The sequence below is a fragment of the Camelina sativa genome, chromosome 17 (assembly GCF_030686135.1).
Source record: "Camelina sativa cultivar CO46 ecotype springtype chromosome 17, ASM3068613v1".
In the NCBI taxonomy this organism is placed as follows: domain Eukaryota; kingdom Viridiplantae; phylum Streptophyta; class Magnoliopsida; order Brassicales; family Brassicaceae; genus Camelina; species Camelina sativa.
In genome coordinates, this window is record NC_141896.1 from 2056702 (window position 1) to 2076174 (window position 19473).

General features: G+C 37.5%; 5 protein-coding genes and 2 pseudogenes across 11 annotated transcripts; 2 read left to right on the plus strand and 5 right to left on the minus strand.

Annotated features, from left to right (window-relative positions):
• Positions 1 to 1721: 1721 nt before the first annotated feature.
• LOC104754704 (uncharacterized) lies at positions 1722 to 2278 on the minus strand. Its single transcript, XM_010476955.3, has one exon. It carries the CDS (start codon positions 2128 to 2130, stop codon positions 1867 to 1869), a length of 264 nt encoding a protein of 87 aa, XP_010475257.1. The 5' UTR covers positions 2131 to 2278; the 3' UTR covers positions 1722 to 1866.
• A 362-nt stretch (positions 2279 to 2640) lies between these two features.
• On the minus strand, positions 2641 to 4851 carry LOC104754706 (protein SOSEKI 1-like). Its single transcript, XM_010476956.2, has 6 exons — positions 4393 to 4851; positions 4236 to 4305; positions 4042 to 4157; positions 3458 to 3956; positions 3057 to 3155; positions 2641 to 2968 (listed from the first exon to the last, which is right to left on the minus strand). Exons 1-6 carry the CDS (start codon positions 4523 to 4525, stop codon positions 2779 to 2781), a joined length of 1107 nt encoding a protein of 368 aa, XP_010475258.1. The 5' UTR covers positions 4526 to 4851; the 3' UTR covers positions 2641 to 2778.
• Positions 4852 to 5681: 830 nt separating this feature from the next.
• LOC104754707 (cation/H(+) antiporter 23, chloroplastic-like) lies at positions 5682 to 9433 on the minus strand. The gene is made up of 4 exons (XM_010476957.2): positions 8993 to 9433; positions 8413 to 8869; positions 7624 to 8165; positions 5682 to 7167 (listed from the first exon to the last, which is right to left on the minus strand). Exons 1-4 carry the CDS (start codon positions 9242 to 9244, stop codon positions 5839 to 5841), a joined length of 2580 nt encoding a protein of 859 aa, XP_010475259.2. The 5' UTR covers positions 9245 to 9433; the 3' UTR covers positions 5682 to 5838.
• Positions 9434 to 10029: 596 nt separating this feature from the next.
• LOC104754710 (beta-hexosaminidase 2) lies at positions 10030 to 12596 on the plus strand. Of its 6 annotated transcripts, none has more exons than XM_087496139.1 (4): positions 10039 to 10339; positions 10533 to 10867; positions 10968 to 11380; positions 11459 to 12596. In XM_087496139.1, exons 3-4 carry the CDS (start codon positions 11008 to 11010, stop codon positions 12409 to 12411), a joined length of 1326 nt encoding a protein of 441 aa, XP_087352265.1. In that variant the 5' UTR covers positions 10039 to 10339; positions 10533 to 10867; positions 10968 to 11007; the 3' UTR covers positions 12412 to 12596. The 6 variants fall into 6 exon arrangements, with proteins under 6 accessions (XP_010475267.1, XP_087352265.1, XP_087352267.1 ...); XM_087496141.1 differs by having other exon boundaries at positions 10039 to 10151; XM_087496140.1 differs by having other exon boundaries at positions 10044 to 10205.
• On the plus strand, positions 12557 to 14833 carry LOC104763412 (pentatricopeptide repeat-containing protein At1g05600 pseudogene; annotated as a pseudogene). The gene is made up of 2 exons (XR_015587253.1): positions 12557 to 12675; positions 12758 to 14833. The product of XR_015587253.1 is annotated as a pentatricopeptide repeat-containing protein At1g05600 pseudogene (transcript).
• LOC104754708 (inactive glucose-1-phosphate adenylyltransferase small subunit 2, chloroplastic) lies at positions 14745 to 17162 on the minus strand. Its single transcript, XM_010476958.2, has 8 exons — positions 16542 to 17162; positions 16180 to 16449; positions 15941 to 16111; positions 15774 to 15859; positions 15557 to 15674; positions 15349 to 15447; positions 15128 to 15253; positions 14745 to 15016 (listed from the first exon to the last, which is right to left on the minus strand). The coding sequence occupies exons 1-8, from the start codon at positions 17004 to 17006 to the stop codon at positions 14900 to 14902; spliced, it is 1452 nt and encodes a 483-aa protein (XP_010475260.2). The 5' UTR covers positions 17007 to 17162; the 3' UTR covers positions 14745 to 14899.
• A 656-nt stretch (positions 17163 to 17818) lies between these two features.
• LOC104759086 (putative B3 domain-containing protein At1g05615) lies at positions 17819 to 19161 on the minus strand (annotated as a pseudogene).
• Positions 19162 to 19473: the final 312 nt, after the last annotated feature.

Genomic DNA, 19473 nt, shown 5'->3' on the forward strand with positions numbered 1-19473 from the left:
GACTCAGTGGAGATACTGTCTCCTTTCCTATACAAAAGTTACTTCTAAGCTTTTTTTTTTCTTCCCAACCTTTCAACCAAATAAAGAAACTTGAAAGGAAAAATCAAACAGATAATTTGCTAAAAAGTTCAAAATCTGAGTCATAAAAGAAAACAAACGTGAAATTGCAAGTAGGACCTTTTTCATCATGCCTCTTTAGATAAAGAGACACAATGGGCCACTCTAGACTTGATAATATATAAACTATATCAACATTTACGTTTTCACCATTTATGTGTTTACTTACGTTACATTATATATTGGTCACATACTCTCCGCACGTCATTCTTTTTTGGGTAAATCATCTTTTGGTAAATTGTAAATGATTACTATCCACTACTCTTTTTCGCGTTACAAGTTGTCATTAAGCCTATTGATATATGTTTGTGAGTTGTGAGTTGTGACCTCTCCGCAGTTAAGCAGGTCCGCAATTTCCCGTCCATTTCCATATACTGTTTTTATATTAAATACAATTGGGTGGATGCTTGTAAATTGTAGTTCTTTATTTCTTAATACAAGTACGTACTAATATGTTTAAATCTAATTATCTTTGTAGCTACCAATTCACTTCCAAAAGATATGCATAAATATATGGTGACAGAGAGCTCAACTAACATGGTGACGTTTTGTTTCTCTCGTTTAACAAGGTCTCACGTCAATTCTCTGAGTTCTGACGTATGAATCATTATACTATAATTAATTTAGGATTGGCATGTGAAGATAGACACAAACATTATCCCATAGACCCATATATATAAAGCTTGTATTATTTTTCTCAGCAATTGACAATACGAAAACGGCATTGTGAACTTAACCAAAAATTGCTTTGAGCTTCCTTTTTTTTTCTATTTTCCATCAAGGAGAAATTGTTCAGAGAAACAATATTATGGCGCACTTATTATTATACTGTATGTTTCTAGAATTCATGACTCAATTAATTGAATGAAAAAAGTGATTGTACATCATATCAGCAAAATTTGAATTTTTTTTTATCAAATTGAGAATTGACACTTATTCTACTGTATGTTAACTGAATTGATTTGCACGAAATAAAGTTACTTAACAAATTTCTTTTTCCATCAAATAATTTCTTGAGCAAAATGTATTTACATGGACCATGGTCATAATAAACTTATTCATATGTTCTTTTAAAAAGATTCATATAATAATTACATTTTTTGCAAATAATTTGTTCTTGTAATATTTGACTAGTCCGCTAGTTCGTATAATTATTGGAAGACATTTAATGATCAACGTGGTCATGTCGATTGGGATATCCAACCATTAAGGCTAGATTACATTAATATCATCTTGTTGGATACTCTCTAATTGACGCAAAACTTGGCCGTCAAAAAAGAAAAAAAAATTGATGCAAAATTTCAGTTTCTGACCTGTGAAAGTATAAATGTTTAAATGTCTCAGATCAGTTTGGGAGAGACAAACAAAAACTATTGTCTTCTTATAAGATCACATGGGCACCTCACTCACAAGCTAGACTTTGGGTGGGTTTTACCTACCGGCTTTATTGGGCTGGGTTGGATTTCAAGGAACTTGTGTCAACTGTTTTTTTTAGTTTTTTTAGGCAAACAAAAGAATAATTCCTCTGTTTCCAAAGTAGCAGAAAAAGAGTACATTTAAACGGTTTTAATTATGAATACAGAATTTGTAAGACACAGAGCCAGTTGTATATAGTATATTAGTTCATTAATGAATTTGAATGATACTACAAATAAAAAAAGAATTGAAAATTATCTAACAAACAAAAAAAACTTCATCCACCGGATTCACCAACAAATACTGAATCATAGGATTCATATACATGTAGCTTTACGATGGTGATGATGAAGGGGAGACAAGAGAAGAGGATCCCATGGAAGAAGGAGACATCTCGCCGCCTGCAGGCATGTCTTGAAGAGTAGCCAGAATCCTACGGATGCTGATGGATCTCGCTGACCGGAAACTGTTAGCTCTCTTCATCGTCTTTGACGTAGAGAAAACACTCGAAGATTTAGAGAGTATGAGATACACAAGAGCTTGAATCAGAGCAAAAATGCTCACGTTCATTAGCATGCCTTGAAAGCTTCCTTCCATACAATAATTATTTGTCCGTTGACCTTTTTTGTTGTTGTCTTGAGATCTATGAGTTAGAGATTGATGTACTAATCAGGCAAAGTCGTTTGTTTAAATAGAGATCGAAAGAGAAGGTGGTCTTATTTGACCAGAGGCAGAGATGTCGAAGCTACGATGAAAGGAGTTTCCATTGTAAACTTTGAATCTTATCTGGTCAAACTAGACGTGAGATTTTATTTATTTATTAGTATAATTTATAAGACAAAACGACAAAGATCATGGTGAATTGTATACAACATGTGTTAATTATATTCTCAACCCAATGACCAATAATAACTCACATGCACATGAAGATACGTACGTGCGTGCGTAATATAACTGTGTAAAGATCTAGAGCATATACAGTATATATACTTACAGTACTTTGTAAACGTGTACAATCTAATTAGTACTCTCTAGTTACTTCAACTGGGGTTCTAATCTAATACATTAGTTTTTCAAATTCTGATCAATTAGTTTCTAAAACTAAAACCTTCAATATAGATTATTAAATTTATTTTCTGACCAAGCATCATGATATTCAAACAATCTCTGCGGTTTATCAAACAGAAATTAACGAGCAAACAAATATTCCGCTGCTACTTCGTGGAGAATTAGCTATGACCATCATCAATCTTTGAGAGTAGTCCTCACTACACGTCGATGCCCCAATGGGTTTCCAGGATTAATGTTTCTGCACCGTTGCTGCCTCGGTTTACCGGTATTATTTTTTCCGGTCACCGCTGATGAATTCTTCACCCCACTACATAGTTTCATGTGCGAATGCATCTTCTCGGGTTTAAATACCTTCCCACAATGCCTATATTTTATATTATGAATCCATTATATTAACCATAAGTATAATAAAAGTTTCAAACATGAGGAGTGATGAGATCAAGAGGGCTTACGCGCATAATGGAGCCATAGAAGGCTTGCTTGGAGTAGCCTTTGGTTTACAAAACTCTATTGTCTCCTTCATCTTTATGCCACTCCACTCGAAGCTTTTTCTATATATTAAAAAGAAAAAGAAAAAAGCAACGGCGTGTTACCAATTTGAGAGATTATTATTGTATCTAGTGTAGTTGTAGTATATTATACTTATTTGTTTAGGTGCCAATGATATAATACAATAGCTGCTACAGAAGTAAAGGACTATAATTAATTAATTAATAGATTTGCAAACTAGTAAAAAAAAAAAGATTAATCCCAATCATATATGGCATTAACAGGTTTTAAAGTAACAATTTTAAAAATAATATATATATAATTAATTGAATATAAGAATTAATATGAGTACTTTGGAGCGTACCGAGCATTGTGCTGTTGGTAGTGTTGGTATCTGCGTTCGCTGTCCCAAGCCGGACCAAAATCGCCAGACGCAGATTTGTTCAAAGGCATCAAAACGTCGTCGTTTGTATCCGAACCACGACACTTCATCAAATTCCGTAACACGTGAGAGGCACGTAGGCTCGAATAGCTCTTCTTGCTCTTAATGTAACTCGAAGACGACGTCGTTGACGACGATACACTCGGTCTACCCGGCTCGACATCGTTACCCGACCCGTTTTCCTTAGAACCGTCTCTTTCGCCGGAAACTTTTTTCCGTTCTGGCTTCTTAAGAAGCGGATCTTCTTCGTTCGTTGTGGATTCCTCGGTGACCGTCGACGTTGTCGCCGTGGATCTCTGAGAGCAAAACACCGGAGACTCTTTATGGATCTTCTCTGACGTTAATTTCGACTCCTGGAGTTTTCCTTCCGCGTCTTCTCCGCCGTCGACACTATTACTTACGCCCCAAGCTTTGTTCTCCTCTGTTTTTTTTTAAAAACCCTAGTTAAGAACCCTAATAAAGAAATTATGAAATTTTATTGATATTTACGTGCGTGTTACACATACCCTTCGGAGAGCTTAGTAGAATCTCAGATCCTTTGAGGACATATTCATTATCTGAGATTGGAGTAATCAGATCGTCGTCTAACAAATCTTGCCATACATATCCATTCTTGTACCTCCTGCAATAATCGATAAATATCGTAATGAAATAATAAATTCAAGAATGTGAAAAAATGAATATTTTAATCAAATTTTACCTCTTACAAGACCAACAGAATGCGTCAGGCATCGCATCGCCTCGTGCATCCGCTAACCATCTCTTCACATCTGCGTTTTAAACACACAGTTTAGACGAGAGTGATGATCGAAAGAGAAGGAGACTGATGATAGATTTATTAAGAAGAGAGGATTAACCTCGAAGAAAGACTCTATTACGAGAGAGATGATGAACACGCAAGAGATGAGGATGGTCAACATGACCGGAACGGCTAAGGAAATAAACTAAATTCACTCTTCTTACTTCTCCTCCTCCACCATTACTTTCCATCTCTCTTTCTCTTTTGTTTTTTGTTCTTCAATTTTATTCTCTGTCTTTTTCAAAAGAACTTATATAAGCCAAAGCTACTTAGTCCTTTTAAACAATACGAAAAAAACTCTCAAAGAGCTCACTTCTCCGCTTTTCAGACAAGAAAGGTACAAAAGATCGGACTAAAACAAGGGCTTTCGTTCTCTTTTGTTACACACCCTTTTAAATTGATTTGTAGAGAGAAAAGTTTAGCTTATTCCCAAAAACAAAATTGAATTTTGAATGTTTTATTAAAATATTTGAGTAATAAAAAAAAAGACAAAAAGAAACATTAATGAGACATGTTTGTGGAGACAAAACCAAACATACGCATAGATAGAGATGAAAAAGTCTTTGCGGATTAACAGAAACTGAACATTTCTCGGACGACTCCAAAGAACAAACATAGGGTTTCGAGATCAATTACCTTTTGTTTTGTTTGATAAAATATGCTTTTTTATTTTTCTTTATTTTTCCCCCCTCTTTTAATGTTACGTCAAGGCATAAAAATCTAAAAATTTACTCAAAATAACTTTTAAGTGAGTAAAGAGAAAGAAAAAAAGGTTTATCAAGAAATAACTTTTAAGAAGAGATCTCGTAGGAGAGATTTAAGGATTATAGTTAAATTGGTCTTAGTCTTTGTAAAACCAAATATAGAAAGGAGTAGTTCATTCTGCAGATTTATCGTGATTTAGCTACTTAATATATACGCAGAATATTTACGTATATGGTATATGAGATTTCTACAGATATCCAATTTTTAATTCTTACCCATAACGACAAAATGACAAAAAAAGCATAAACAAATCCCGAAATTTGTTATCTGTACTCTATTAAGGGAATGTTGAATAATCTCGGGATATGGGAATCGTTGATGGAGAAAATAAAATGATTTTTTGCTTGCAGAGAAGAAAAACAAAAATGTTGTAGAAACTGAAAACATTTTTATCTTTTTTCCTCCAACATAGTATGATTTTGGAAGATAAACTATTTTATTTGCAATATTTGAATTAATCAAAAAGAGTATATCCTCTTCAATTCAAGCAATGATGATTTTTCGTTTTTAGTATAGTATCAGGTATCAACGAGTAATGGTATTGAGAATATTAACAGAATGGATAAAAAAAGAGAAAGAGAATATAGTAATGGTATTGAGAATATTAAAATTAATCGCTTCTCAGTAAGAAAATTGGAAATTCTCCAAACTGAATTTTCATGATCATTCACATTCTCTTTGGCTAATAGGAAAGAATTAAAAAAAAAGAATCAACGAGCGTATATATGTATGAAACTCATCACCTATGACTTCCATATTGGTGCTCCTCTTCTTCATCTTCCTCCTCGTCATCATACATAGACTTCATAAATGGCGCCTCAGCATCACGATTTATCTTAGCCCCACCATCAACGGATTCTTGATTGTTACCGGGAACGGTTGTTCCGGTGGCTGCTGCGGCTGCGGCTTGTCTGTTAACGGCAGAGTATTGTTGAATGACTAAAACCGAAGCATGCATTGTGAAATTCGACGAAGCTAATGTGTCCCCTATTGTGCCTAGCTCAGGGCTACTGCTCCAATCGTTTAAACCGGCTGTCACCGGAGAATCCGAGTTATATCCTCTTCCGACAACGTAGAGATCATACGAGTTATTGTCTTCCATGTCTCTGATAGTAGAGATCGTGTCTTGACCATCGTTCACCACTTTCTCGATATATTTAACGGAAGAATCGTTCATTGTCTTGAAATTAAACTCGTAGATGCACTCATCGTCTACTTGTTTCTCCCTCTCGTACTCCGCCGCAACTTTCCCGGACGATAGTAGAGCTTCGCGTCCCGGGACGAATCTTACAACAATGAGCTTAATCACGTGTTGTCCGACCATCCGCCAAGCGTACGATAACGCCTCACGGTCGTCTGGACCACCCACGAAGAGCATCGCGACTTCTCTTTTCACTGCTTCTCCACGGAACGACTCAGACCGGACCATGGCCATGCCACGGTCCACTAAAATCCCGACTGAGCAAGGAGCGTGGTTCAAAACGTTTTGGTTAATGTCGGCGTGGGAAGAGTTTCCTTCTCCCATCCGACCGTCCGGTGTCAAGTGTTTGTGGTAAGGCAATATGATGAAACAGACTCGCTTGTCCTCGGCTAACGCGCATATGTCTTCGTGCATCGTTGTGTAGGGCGAGACGGCGGTGATGGTCTGAACCATCATAGCGTCGTTGTTTACTTCCATAGCTTCGAAGTTCTCAGCGATTTGGTCGGAGTCCGCTCTGACTCTGTCCGAGAAGTTAGCTTTCGGTTTGCATTCGTCGTTCATGATTAGCAGCGAGGCTGTGGTCCGACCGGTCAGCTCCACGAGGTGAATGGCGAAGACATTGAGAGGTGATTGTTTGGTTGGGTTTGAGACTTGTAAGAGATTGGCGATCCCAGAGACATTGGGGAGAATATGGACGCAAGCTAAGACGCGGAACTCTGTTTCTCCTTTAATCTTTTGGACCGTACGGTGCTTGTAATGAGCCAGTTTTCTCTTGGGCTTGTATGTAACTGCGAGAAGAGGCTCGACCACTAGTGACATCACTAGAAGAGCGATCGTCATATGGGTGTACATTGGACTATCCAGCGCCTGTAATGGTTTTTTAATAGACAGAGAAATAAATAAAATAGAATTTAGCGGTTTACTATTTCTTAAAAAACAAGAAAATATTGTTGACAACTCTTTTATATTATGAACAAATTTTACAATATATACTAGACTGTGCTATATTGCATGGGCATAAATGTAAGTGACAATGAGTGTAACTAGTAGATGATAAAATAGGACGAATAAGGTGAATATGATGATTAATGAAATTTCTGTCTATTAATGTAATAAGGTGAATGATGATTAATGTAATTAACCATTCGAATTCAATTTTGTATGCAGGCTATTGAATACTTAATTTAAGATACTAATTAATGAAATATCTGTCTACTACTATTATATTCATGTTTCACTCATCCAATTTTGCCTTGTCCTAGCTAGACTCAAAAAGTATCATATAGCTAGCCACAATGTGAAAATTGATGGATCAATTAGTACCTTGGTATCACGACCAGCATTAAGAACGACGAGCGATAAAGTTCCCTTGGTGTTCATAAGGGCCCCCATAGCGAATGCGTCACGCATAGGCATACGCATGAATAAAGAGACGATCACAGTAGTCACGATTTTTACCAAGAAGGAAGAGCAAATAACAAATGCCATTATGAACTTGTCAGTGTACTGGAGCATGAAACTAATATCTGCTCGTAACCCACAAATGATATAGAAGAGAGGCATAAGAATCCCGGCGAGGAAGTCATGGAGCTTCTCCTCGATCATGTTACGTATGATGTGGTCGTGCGGGATGGAGAGACCGAACAGGAATGCCCCGGTTATGGAGTGAACCCCGCATGCGTCCGTGATCAGGCCGCATAGGACCACACCTCCTAAAACGAACCAAACGTGAGTGTCTCCGACGTGACCTGCCTTCACGGTCTTGGCGAAGATCCATTTAATTCCCGGACGCAGCACAAAGATGCAGAAGACGACGAAAATTCCAGTGGCGAACATCACGTAGGGCATCCTAATGTTCCATGACCCTTTTTTAACCATGCACAAAAGGAAAAGAAAAAAAAGAAAAGAACAGAAGAAATTATTGAATTACGTACTATGCATATTTTTGTTTTCTACTTATTATTTTTGAGAAGAAAAAAAAAAAGATAAGATTAAATGCAGGATTCATTCCATTTTCGTCCGGTGGAATAAAATTTGTTTAACGATTATAGGTTCTGGCTTGTGGTCCCAAATATTGTTTACTAATTATATATTGTAGGATACTTTAATTACCTGCTTTGGTAAAAGAAGCGAACCCGAAAACAAGGAGAACCCATGTGCACAAATCAGTGATAATGGCAGCACACATGGCCGTACGGCCCATATCGGACCGCAACAGCTTAAGATCCGCAAGGATCCTAGCCAGGTCAGGGAAGTTGGTACAGGCTAAAGAGACAGACCAGAAGACACAACCAGCGATGATCTTGTCTGGATGGCCATTGCCCCGAAGATAGTAAAGGGCGGCACCAACTGGTAAAGCGACGAAAAGTCCTGCAAAGGCGATGATGACTGGTTTGAACTCGGTAATCTTCACCATCCTCAGGTCCATCCCTAGACCAAGAAGGAAGATGTTGTAGACGAGAGCCAAGTTTGCGAATGTTTCAAGAACCATTGTGAATCTGTAGGGGAATATATGTTGGATTACAATATCTACGTTGCCAAGCACACTTGGGCTAAACAATAAACCACACTGCAAAAAATACAATTCAGAAAGAAACAAAAAAAATTAAAACACAGAACTAAAGAGCCAAAAAAATATATAAAAAAAAACTGATGTTGCAAAATATATAAGTATGAAATTTTGCATACGCACAAGGATCTGAGCAACGAAAGGAGGAAGATAAAGGGGTCGGGTTATATAGTAGATGATGCGGTAGCTTAGGTTCGCGACAAAGAGTTGTGTTATGAAGAAGGGAAGGGAAGAAGCGAGCGTACTTCCGCTCTCCCATCCCTTTTGTTCTCTTTTTTCAAAGAGAAGTTGTTGATCGTAACACACGATCTTTCCAAAACGCGACTCCTCAATTTCATACTTAGGTTCCGTCGTATTAAAGGGGTCGGAAGACATCGCTCGATGGCTAGTCGAAATCCCCCAAAATACTGACGAACCTATCTGATTGAACCCAACGTTTCGTATGAACCCAAAGTTGGGTTCATACAAACGTGTTAACTGCAAAAACAACTAATTCACAACCATTTTTCTACGTTTTGGTTTCAAACGTGATGGCTAATTATAGATGATGTATTAGTTGTCATTGGGGAAATCATTAACCATTCATTTTTGGATGGACTTATGTGTGTTTTTGCTGGTAGTGCCTTTTTAAACGGCTGGTTGAAAATGAACACCTGATTCAACACATTTTTGTCCGATCGAGTTCTAAACGTACTTACAGTTACAGATTTGGTCTTATTTGGTCAACCGCTCATCCTAATTTAGTGTGGGGTACTATCGATGACAAATCTAGGACTACAAAATCGTTCTTCTACATGTATAATTTTAAAAAAAAAAAAAATCTTTTATAAAATTATTAATTTAACATTTAGGACATCAATGTAACTTTGATATCAAATATGCATATAACCATATGCAAAATAGAATGATAAATCAATATAGTCAACCTTTTTTAATTTTCTAGAAGTACTATCGCGTGTATATAACTATATACTATATATAGCAGGGATGATTTAAAAAAAAAAAAAATCATAGATTGTTTGTTTTTTCTTGTCTTAATAGTTTTAGCCTATTGTTAATGTATTATTTTTTAACCTATATAAGTCGAATATTTAAATTGTTAATTATACTCTACGTTGCACAAAAAACAGAAACAAATAAATATATTAGTAAAATGCAACTATGAATCCAGTCCACACTAATCGAGAAAGCGACAGAAGAAGAAGATTGCCTTAGTAAGAGTGAAGCGATATCAATTTCTCTAACCCAAAATTCTCCCGGAGAAGCTTCTATGAATGACATTGTTAGTGTTCGTTTCGTCGTCTTTCGCCTCCATTGCTAGACTTCCTCTGTGACAGTTTCTCTCTTCTTCCCCTTTACTTCGTTTTTTTCTTTTCTTTTCCGCAATTCCAATAAGTTCTCTCATCTCTTCTATGGAGATTTGAAGAAAAGGCGATTACTTTGGCTGCCGAATCCCAATTATCATCTAGGGTTTGCTTCAGAATGCCTTTTGAAGTCATTAAAGTTCAATACTTTAGCACTTGGGATCTTAGATGATGCTACTTCTTGTTTATTAGTCTAGTAGTAGTTATAGTTTTTGCCCACTCATACTTGTCTTTGTTCTTGATGCTGTTGTTTTGATCTGTTATGCATCCTTCAATTTTTGTTTTTGTTTTGTGTGCAGATTTTCGAAAGTCCATTAGCAGTAGTAGATTGATTCAAGAACATCATTACTGTCTTATACTGTGAACATGGTGACTCTTTCCAAGTCTCATGTCATTCTAATCCCATTACTCTTCTTCGTTTCGCCATTGCTCTCCACTTCGACACCTATCAACATTTGGCCAAAGCCAAGATATCTCTCATGGCCTCAACATAAAGCCGTTGTCCTCTCTCCAGAATTCACCATCATTGCCCCTAAACACCAATACCTTTCAGCCTCTGTAACACGTTATCTCAACCTGGTCCGCTCTGAGAACTACTCGCCACTCGTTACACATCCTGTCAAACTTATGAAAGGTTACACCTTGAGCAACCTTAAAGTCATTGTTACTGATCTTTCTCTTCCGCTTCACCATGGTGTTGATGAGTCTTATAACCTATCCATCCCCATTGGCAGCTCTTCTGCCCACTTGTTAGCTCGCTCGGTTTGGGGAGCTATGCGTGGCCTTGAGACATTCTCTCAGATGATTTGGGGAACATCTCCTGATTTGTACTTACCAGTTGGAATTTCTATTCAAGATTCTCCTCTGTTTGGCCACAGAGGCGTTTTGCTCGACACATCCAGGAATTACTATGGAGTAGATGATATAATGAGAACAATTAAGGCCATGAGTGCAAACAAACTCAATGTGTTCCATTGGCATATCACTGACTCGCAATCTTTTCCGTTAGTGCTTCCTTCTGAACCTTCACTCGCTGCAAAAGGATCTTATGGACTAGACATGGTATACACTCCTAAGGATGTCTCAAAGATTGTTCAGTATGGTTTTGAGCATGGAGTTAGAGTACTTCCTGAAATAGACACTCCTGGTGAGTCAATCAATGCTTGATTTTCTCTTGCACAAGAAAATTAGCTTGGTTTCTAATGGATACTGTTAAACATGACAGGCCATACAGGATCATGGGGAGAAGCTTACCCGGAAATTGTGACATGTGCCAACATGTTTTGGTGGCCTGCTGGTAAAAGTTGGGATGAGCGGTTAGCTAGTGAACCAGGGACTGGTCAGCTTAACCCCTTGAGTCCTAAAACATATGATGTTGTTAGAAACGTCATACAAGATGTTGTTAAGCAATTTCCAGAATCGTTCTTCCATGGAGGTGGTGATGAAGTCATCCCAGGCTGTTGGAAAACTGATCCTGCCATCAATTCTTTCTTGTCCTCTGGTGGAACACTAAGTCAGCTTCTTGAAAAGTACATAAACTCCACATTGCCTTACATAGTGTCAAAGAACCGTACAGTTGTTTACTGGGAAGATGTTCTGCTGGATGCACAAATCAAGGTGGATCCATCGGTTCTACCAAAAGAGCACACAATCTTACAGACTTGGAATAACGGTCCTGAGAACACAAAGAGAATCGTAGCTGCTGGTTACAGAGTAATTGTCTCTTCATCAGAGTTCTACTACTTAGACTGTGGTCACGGCGGGTTTCTAGGGAATGATAGTATATATGATCAGCGAGGAGGAGGTGGTGGGTCTTGGTGTGCACCTTTCAAGACGTGGCAGAGCATATACAACTATGATATAACTGATGGTTTGCTCGATGAGGAAGAGAGGAAGCTGGTACTAGGAGGAGAAGTTGCGTTATGGTCAGAGCAAGCTGATTCGACGGTTTTAGACTCACGGCTTTGGCCACGTGCCTCTGCTTTGGCAGAGAGCTTGTGGTCAGGGAATAGAGACGAGAAAGGTGTTAAGAGGTGTGGTAAAGCTGTGGACAGGTTACACCTGTGGAGGCATAGGATGGTAATTAGAGGGATTGGAGCTGAACCAATTCAGCCATTGTGGTGTTTGAAGAATCCTGGGATGTGTAATACAGTTCATGGCGCTCTTCAAGATCGATAAACGGAGAAAGTTTCGAAATTTGATTGTTGTACTTTGCTTTGTAGTAGTTATGGGTTGTAATACTTACATGCTGAAGTTTGTGGTCTTTTGTATGAATAGTTAAAAGTTATTGGGTCAAAGTGTAAATATTCATTATTTACCGGACCTTACAAACAAAAAATGTCATAACTTCGTTCTCTTCCAAAGTCTGTATTTTTCATTTGTTCTTACGAGACTGATACTTCAACAAGATCGATCCCTAAAATCCGATACTGAAATCTCCAGGTACACTTTCAATTGCTTCATTACTTTTCCATGGCGAATTTATTGCAAAAAACGTCATCTTTAAGCTGATGAGATGCTTTAGTGCAGGAAATTTGATTCCTTTGATTTTACTACTACCTGAAGAGGTTTCTGATTGAAAGGATTTATTATGAGTGTTCGATGGCCAAGAGTTCTAACGCCAAGTCTTCTTTCACAAATCCTAAAGAAGCAGAAGAACCCAGTAACAGCTCTTAAACTTTTCGAGGAAGCAAAAGAGAGGTTTCCGAGTTACGGTCACAATGGTACGGTGTATGCCACTATGATTGATATCCTTGGTAAATCCAATCGTGTGTTGGAGATGAGATATGTGATTGAGAGAATGAAGGATGATTCTTGTGAATGTAAAGATTCTGTTTTTGCATCTGCGATCCGTACATTCTCCAGAGCAGGAAGGCTGGACGATGCTGTTTCTCTCTTCAAGAGCCTCCATGAGTTCAATTGTGTGAACTGGACTCTTTCCTTTGATACTCTTTTACAGGAGATGGTTAAAGAATCTGAGCTCGAAGCTGCTTGTCATGTATTCAGGAAGTATTGTTATGGGTGGGAGGTGAATTCTCGTATTACGGCTCTGAATTTGCTTATGAAGGTTCTTTGTCAGGTCAGTCGTTCTGACTTGGCGTCTCAGGTTTTTCAAGAGATGAATTACCAGGGTTGTTATCCTGACAGAGACAGTTACAGGATTTTGATGAAGGGGTTTTGTCTAGAGGGGAAACTTGATGAAGCCACTCATTTGTTGTATTCAATGTTCTGGAGGATCTCACAGAAAGGTTCAGGTGAGGACATTGTGGTTTATAGAATTCTATTGGATGCGTTGTGTGATGCTGGGGAGGTTGATGAGGCTATTGAAATTCTTGGTAAGATCTTAAGAAAAGGACTTAAGGCTCCAAAACGATGTTACCATCATATCGAAGCTGGTCACTGGGAGAGTACCAGTGAAGGTATAGAGCGGGTGAAACGACTGTTAACCGAGACTTTGATCCGAGGCGCAATTCCTAGTTTGGATAGCTATAGTGCCATGGCTACTGATCTTTTTGAGGAAGGTAAGCTTGTTGAAGGTGAAGAAGTGCTTCTTGCAATGCGAAGAAAAGGCTTTGAGCCAACACCATTTATTTACGGGGCCAAGGTCAGAGCACTGTGTAAAGCCAGGAAGCTGGAAGAAGCAGTTACTGTAATCAATAAGGAGATGATGGAAGGTCATTGCCTTCCAACAGTTGGAGTGTATAATTTGCTTATAAAAGGTTTATGCGATGAAGGAAAATCCATGGAGGCTGTTGGATATCTCAAAAAGATGTCTAAACAAGTCTCTTGTGTAGCGAACGAAGAAACATATCAAAATTTAGTAGATGGTTTGTGTCGAGATGGTCAATTTCTTGAAGCGGGTCAGGTCATGGAGGAGATGTTGATAAAATCATTCTTTCCTGGTGCTGAAACTTACAATGTAATGATAAAAGGTCTTTGTGATATGGACCGGCGATATGAAGCAGTGATGTGGTTAGAAGAAATGGTTAGTCAGGATATGGTGCCGGAGTCTTCTGTGTGGAAAGCCTTGGCTGAGTCTGTCTGTTCTGGAGCCTTGGATGTTGTTGAGATACTTGAGCATTTAAGTAGTAACAAACGTTAAATCATATAACTACCGCTGCTTGATCTGTGAACTTTAGCAAGTATGATTATGCTATGTGAGAACCGGCAACATTTTGAGATTGTTGAAATGTTTAAGCGCATGTAGCGCCTCCCTTTTCAAGGACGTTCGATACCTGCAATTCTGGCTATCATTCAAAAAAAACATTGACTGGCTTTAAGTCATATGGTTTATGATTCTGAGGCTATGGTTCATGTAATGGTGCTCAAGAAGTCAAGATTGTTTATGTTCTTCAAGAAACTCTAGTTCCCCTGAAGAATCTGTTCGAAGAAAGATGGAGAATTCAGAATGAGCTATTCTTCCGGTTGATCTGTTGCTTCTGACTTGTGAGATCAATGAGGCCACATGTTGATGTTCCATGCCCTCTATCATCATTTTAGTTAAAACGTTATTGTGAAATGTAATTGTTTGAATTAACAGGCTCTTTGGCTCTTTGACGTTTACATATGAATTTCAATTTTTTTTTTTTGTGGGGTGAAATGTGCAGTTTATTACATTTTAAAAAATGGTAGAAAAATGATGAATTTTGTCATGATAGAAAAACTTTCAGAGGATGGAGTTGTCTGGGATCACTGCGTTTCGAAGTATGACAATGATTCCGTCTCTTATAACGTATCCTTCAGCTTCTCTGTTTCCTTCCTCAACATTGTCTCTGTTGATAATCTGTGAATCGTATTTATTATTTATAAGAAATTGAGACTATAGAAATTGGAAAAATATACATCCAAAGAAGAGAGGCTAAATTGAGTATTTGTTATATTAGGAAATAGTTACCATAACGTTTTTACCAATCCTGGCATTTTTATCAACAATGGCTCTTCGTATTTGACTCTTTTCACCGATCCCTATTCGAATATCTATCTTCTTCTCCCTCATTTTTCTTCTTACGTCTTCTTCCATCTGTAAACACAATTCGTCAGAAAAACTGTGATTTGAAACATTACAATATGGGATTCATTAGTCTTATTTCGATCCAAGAAACCCGGTTTAATTACCTCATATATATCAGAACCGACGATAATTGAATCCTCTACAATCACTTCATCAGCGATTCTTGTTCTCATTCCAACCACCGATCCTCTGATGACACATCTCTGCTCTCAAGCCCATCGCATACAAGAATAAGAAAACCTTTATAAAAGCTTTTGATCAACACTGTCTACTAGGGTTTTAAAGGATTTGAAAGAGAGTTTTACAAATTACATCGAGAATGCAACCGTCTCCGATAATACTGTCGGTTATTACAGCTTCACTCATGGAGCTTGGAGGCAAACACCGAGGCATTGTGTACAGCGGACATTGTCTGTCGTAGAATCTGTTACTACAAGAAGATAAACGTTGACTTGAATCACAAGTTATCTCATTTAGAGTCATTTTAGGTCTCACAAATATTTTACATTAATTGAGTCTCAATCTACACCTCTTTATACTATCCATATTAGCTCTGTAGTAAGCTCCAACGGTCTTCACATCTTCCCAATATCCATCAAACATATGAGCTTTCACCTGAAAAACAGAATTTCAGACAAAATCTATATAGCCTAGGGATATTGCTTCTTCTTGTCTGGTCTCTCTCATATCTCTTACCTTCATTCCTTCAGAGATCGCACCAGGAATGATTTCGCTGGCCAAGTCTTTCGCTTTTACCAAACATTCTCTCAGAAGCTTCACCATCTGTTCTCGACCGATCACGTAAATCCCTGTGCTTGGGACACAAGAAGAAGTTCCTTCATTTGTTGTTGTTGTTCTGTTTTCCATCTGCACTATAACATTAGTGGCCAGATGATTCTGAATAACACAGAACATTATAGAGATATCTAACTTACAGAGACAATATCTTGTTGACCCTTCTCAGGTTTGATAGTGAATCTGGTGACGTGATTCGTGGAATCAACTTCCATGAAGCCAAAACCAGAGTCATGGTCTGTAGCAGAGCTTAGTCCAACAATGGTTATATCCGCTCTACTTCTTCTATGATCCTCGATTAGCGTCTTGTAATCCATTTTGTAGAGATGATATCCAGGAAGAACCAAGAACTCAGTCACTGGAAACTCTTCAAATACCCACAAGCACCTTCTTATCGCATCAGCAGTTCCCTTTTGTAACACACACAGAGAAACAAAGATTTCGTGAATAACAAGAAATAGATCTAAAAACAGGGCAAATTTTTATTTTAGTGTTACTAAACCTGAAACCATCCTTGATCTTCAAGGCTCTGATAAGCGGCAATGACTTCAACGAATCTGTCTTTTCCGATTCCAAATCCACTGTAAGCTCTGGAAAGATGTGAATTGAGAGAAGTGGAATTAAACTGAGTGATTGCATAGATCTTGGTGATGTCACTGTTGATGCAATTACTGATGACTGCATCGATAAGTCTGTAGTTTGCAGCAATAGGGATCGCTCCTTTGGATCTTGTTTTGTTCAGTGGATAAAGCTCAGGGTCTGGTCCTCCTCCGAACACTATAGCTGCGACACTTTGGTTCAAAGGAGAGTTAGAAACAGAGAGGTTTGGACAAGAGCTTGGAACAAAAAGCTGCTTCAAGTTGTAGTTATGTCTCCATTGATGTTGGTGATCACTACTAGATCTTATCATATGGAGATTGGTCAATTTGGCAGAAGAAGAAGAAGAAGAAGAAGAAGAGATCTGCATATTCGATTTATGAGCAGAGATATTGATGATTCAAGAAACAAGAAAATTGGGTTTGAGATTTGAGAATGTATAAGGTGTTAGTATTTGTTTTGGAGATTGAAACGTGTGATGGTGAAAACCGTCCGACATTTCCTGTTGCAGACATATTTTAGCTTTGCCTTTGCTTGTGAAGCTATATCTTCCTAAAACCTCTTTAACTTGTCCTGTTTAGTAAGATTTGATTCCTAGCTTCTTCGTTTCTTTTTCTTTTTTTTTGTCCGTTATTGTAAAGAGGCATATTATTACTATTTTTATTATTATTATTATACAGATTTATTCGATCTAAGCTAATTTCTACAGATAAAGGAGAGAAGGAATTGAAAAAGGAGAACTTAGGAGTAGCTTGAAAAAGAAACTTCATAGGTTTTTGAGATGCACAATGTATGTATCACATGAACCATGTGGAAGTGGAAGAAAAATTTTATATAAAAAATCTTATATATGAGAATTATTCTCAATATTTTCATAGATATAAAAGGACTATGTCCAATAAAGTTTTGTGGAAACTAATTTATATATTTCGTTTTGTTTTCATGACTTTATTTTTATTTTTATTGGCAAGTGTCCTAACCAACAAATTAAAATTAAAGGATCTCCTATTATATAATTAAGGAAATAGATTGACATCTTACAACTTGACAGTATAGTATAATATGATTTGTCCTGAGAGACAAATGCATTAATCAAATAATCGTTGCCAAAAATCCTTAAATCGTTGATATTATCAAATATCTAAACTTAATGTAGCTTAGCACCGTACCTAAAGACAATCTCGAGACTCATCCTAATGAAAATTAAAATAAATTAATAAAATCAGGCATATATCCTAAGGGAAAAAAAAAACAAAATCACCGGCAAACCCTAAAACCATCATAAAGAAAAATAAAATCCTAGCATACTTTACTTGTGAGGCAAACCATCACTAATTTTGTCTTTGATTACTAACGCAGAGCTCATCCTCCCCCGATTCGCCAGACTCAGTTTGCGAAGTAGGAACCATAGCGAAATAGAGTGTCTTACCAACGTGGAACGACCAGAGGCAAATCTTATGGCCTTTCTTTAGCTGGTAATCGCTGACCACATGATTCCACCCACTAGTCAAAAAGTATGGAGGATTCTTCCCCATGTTCCATCTCGCCAATTTCAATTTATATTCTTTTAGATCAGAAGCCACGAGTATCGAGGCTAGTCCATCGTCGCGAAGCTTTTTGGCATGTCTTCGTATGATACTTTCTTCCGAGGGTGTCAAGAATTCAAGATCCTCTATCTCGGTGAAAGGCATGGAGAGACGACGGAAGTGTGGAAGGACATCGGTTGCTTTCAAACCCTTCTTTATGATATATCTTGGATCTTTGCCCTTCTTGTCCCTCATCAACTGCACCAGCCACTCCGGCGTCGGCTCTCTCGTCCCAGAAGAAGAGGCTCCCGCTTCAAAACGACCATTGGCCATGCGTCTTCTTTTTTTAGGTTGTTGTCCTGTGGGAGGAGGAAGCCCAAGAGAACATCTCTTGATGTTTCCGGTGGGGTTTGATGAAGATTCCGTGCATGGGACGTCAAAAGTATCGGCTTTAGGAGGGTCTTCTTCGGTCGCAAAACTCTCTATCTCGAGATAAGAGACAAGAATCCTCAAGGTTCTCTTCTTTCGTGGAAATCGAATAAAGACTCTCTCTTCCCTCTCTATTGCCTCCACAACACGACGTTCCATCCCCATGTGTGCAGCTTCTCGAGTAACTGCTATGCTAACAGACAAACTTATATATATATATATATATATATATTTTTCTCAAATATATCTAAGACTTAGAGTAAGTATTCTGAAGTTTTTTTCTCCTGTTTAGAGAAGTAAATTTGAATTTATCTACTAATTTTATTAATCACAAATTATTTTTTGATCGTTTTAAATTGGTTAAGGGTTTTGAGTTTTCACATTTAAAGAGTTAGCCATACAGTTTTTTTATATATATATAAATAGTGAATTTTTCTTTCGGTAGAATATATATAGTGATTTTTTTTACTGGGTAGAATATATATAGTGAATTTAAAAAAAAAGAGATATTCATGATGTTTTGTTTTTACTTATAGATAACACTAACTTTAATAGTTTTAAGATCCTCATCTGTTTAGTTTCCTCTCCAACGTATTATTTTGTTATCTTCCGAATACAAAAAGTAGAATTTTTCCGAACTATTTATTCAATTTTAAAATCAACAAGTTTTTTTTTTGTCAAATCTTACTTGTTAACTTTTTTTTTTTTCCCAAAAATGTCTCTGTTAAAAACAGAGCTGTTAAAAAAGTTTTCGGTTTGGTACATATTTGTCTAAACCAAAAAATATCATGAACCAGGTAGTAAAAAACAGACTAAACCGGTTTAATAAGATGCGAAACGACACCGGTTAAGGAATCTCTGTCTCTGTTTTTTTCACCTCTT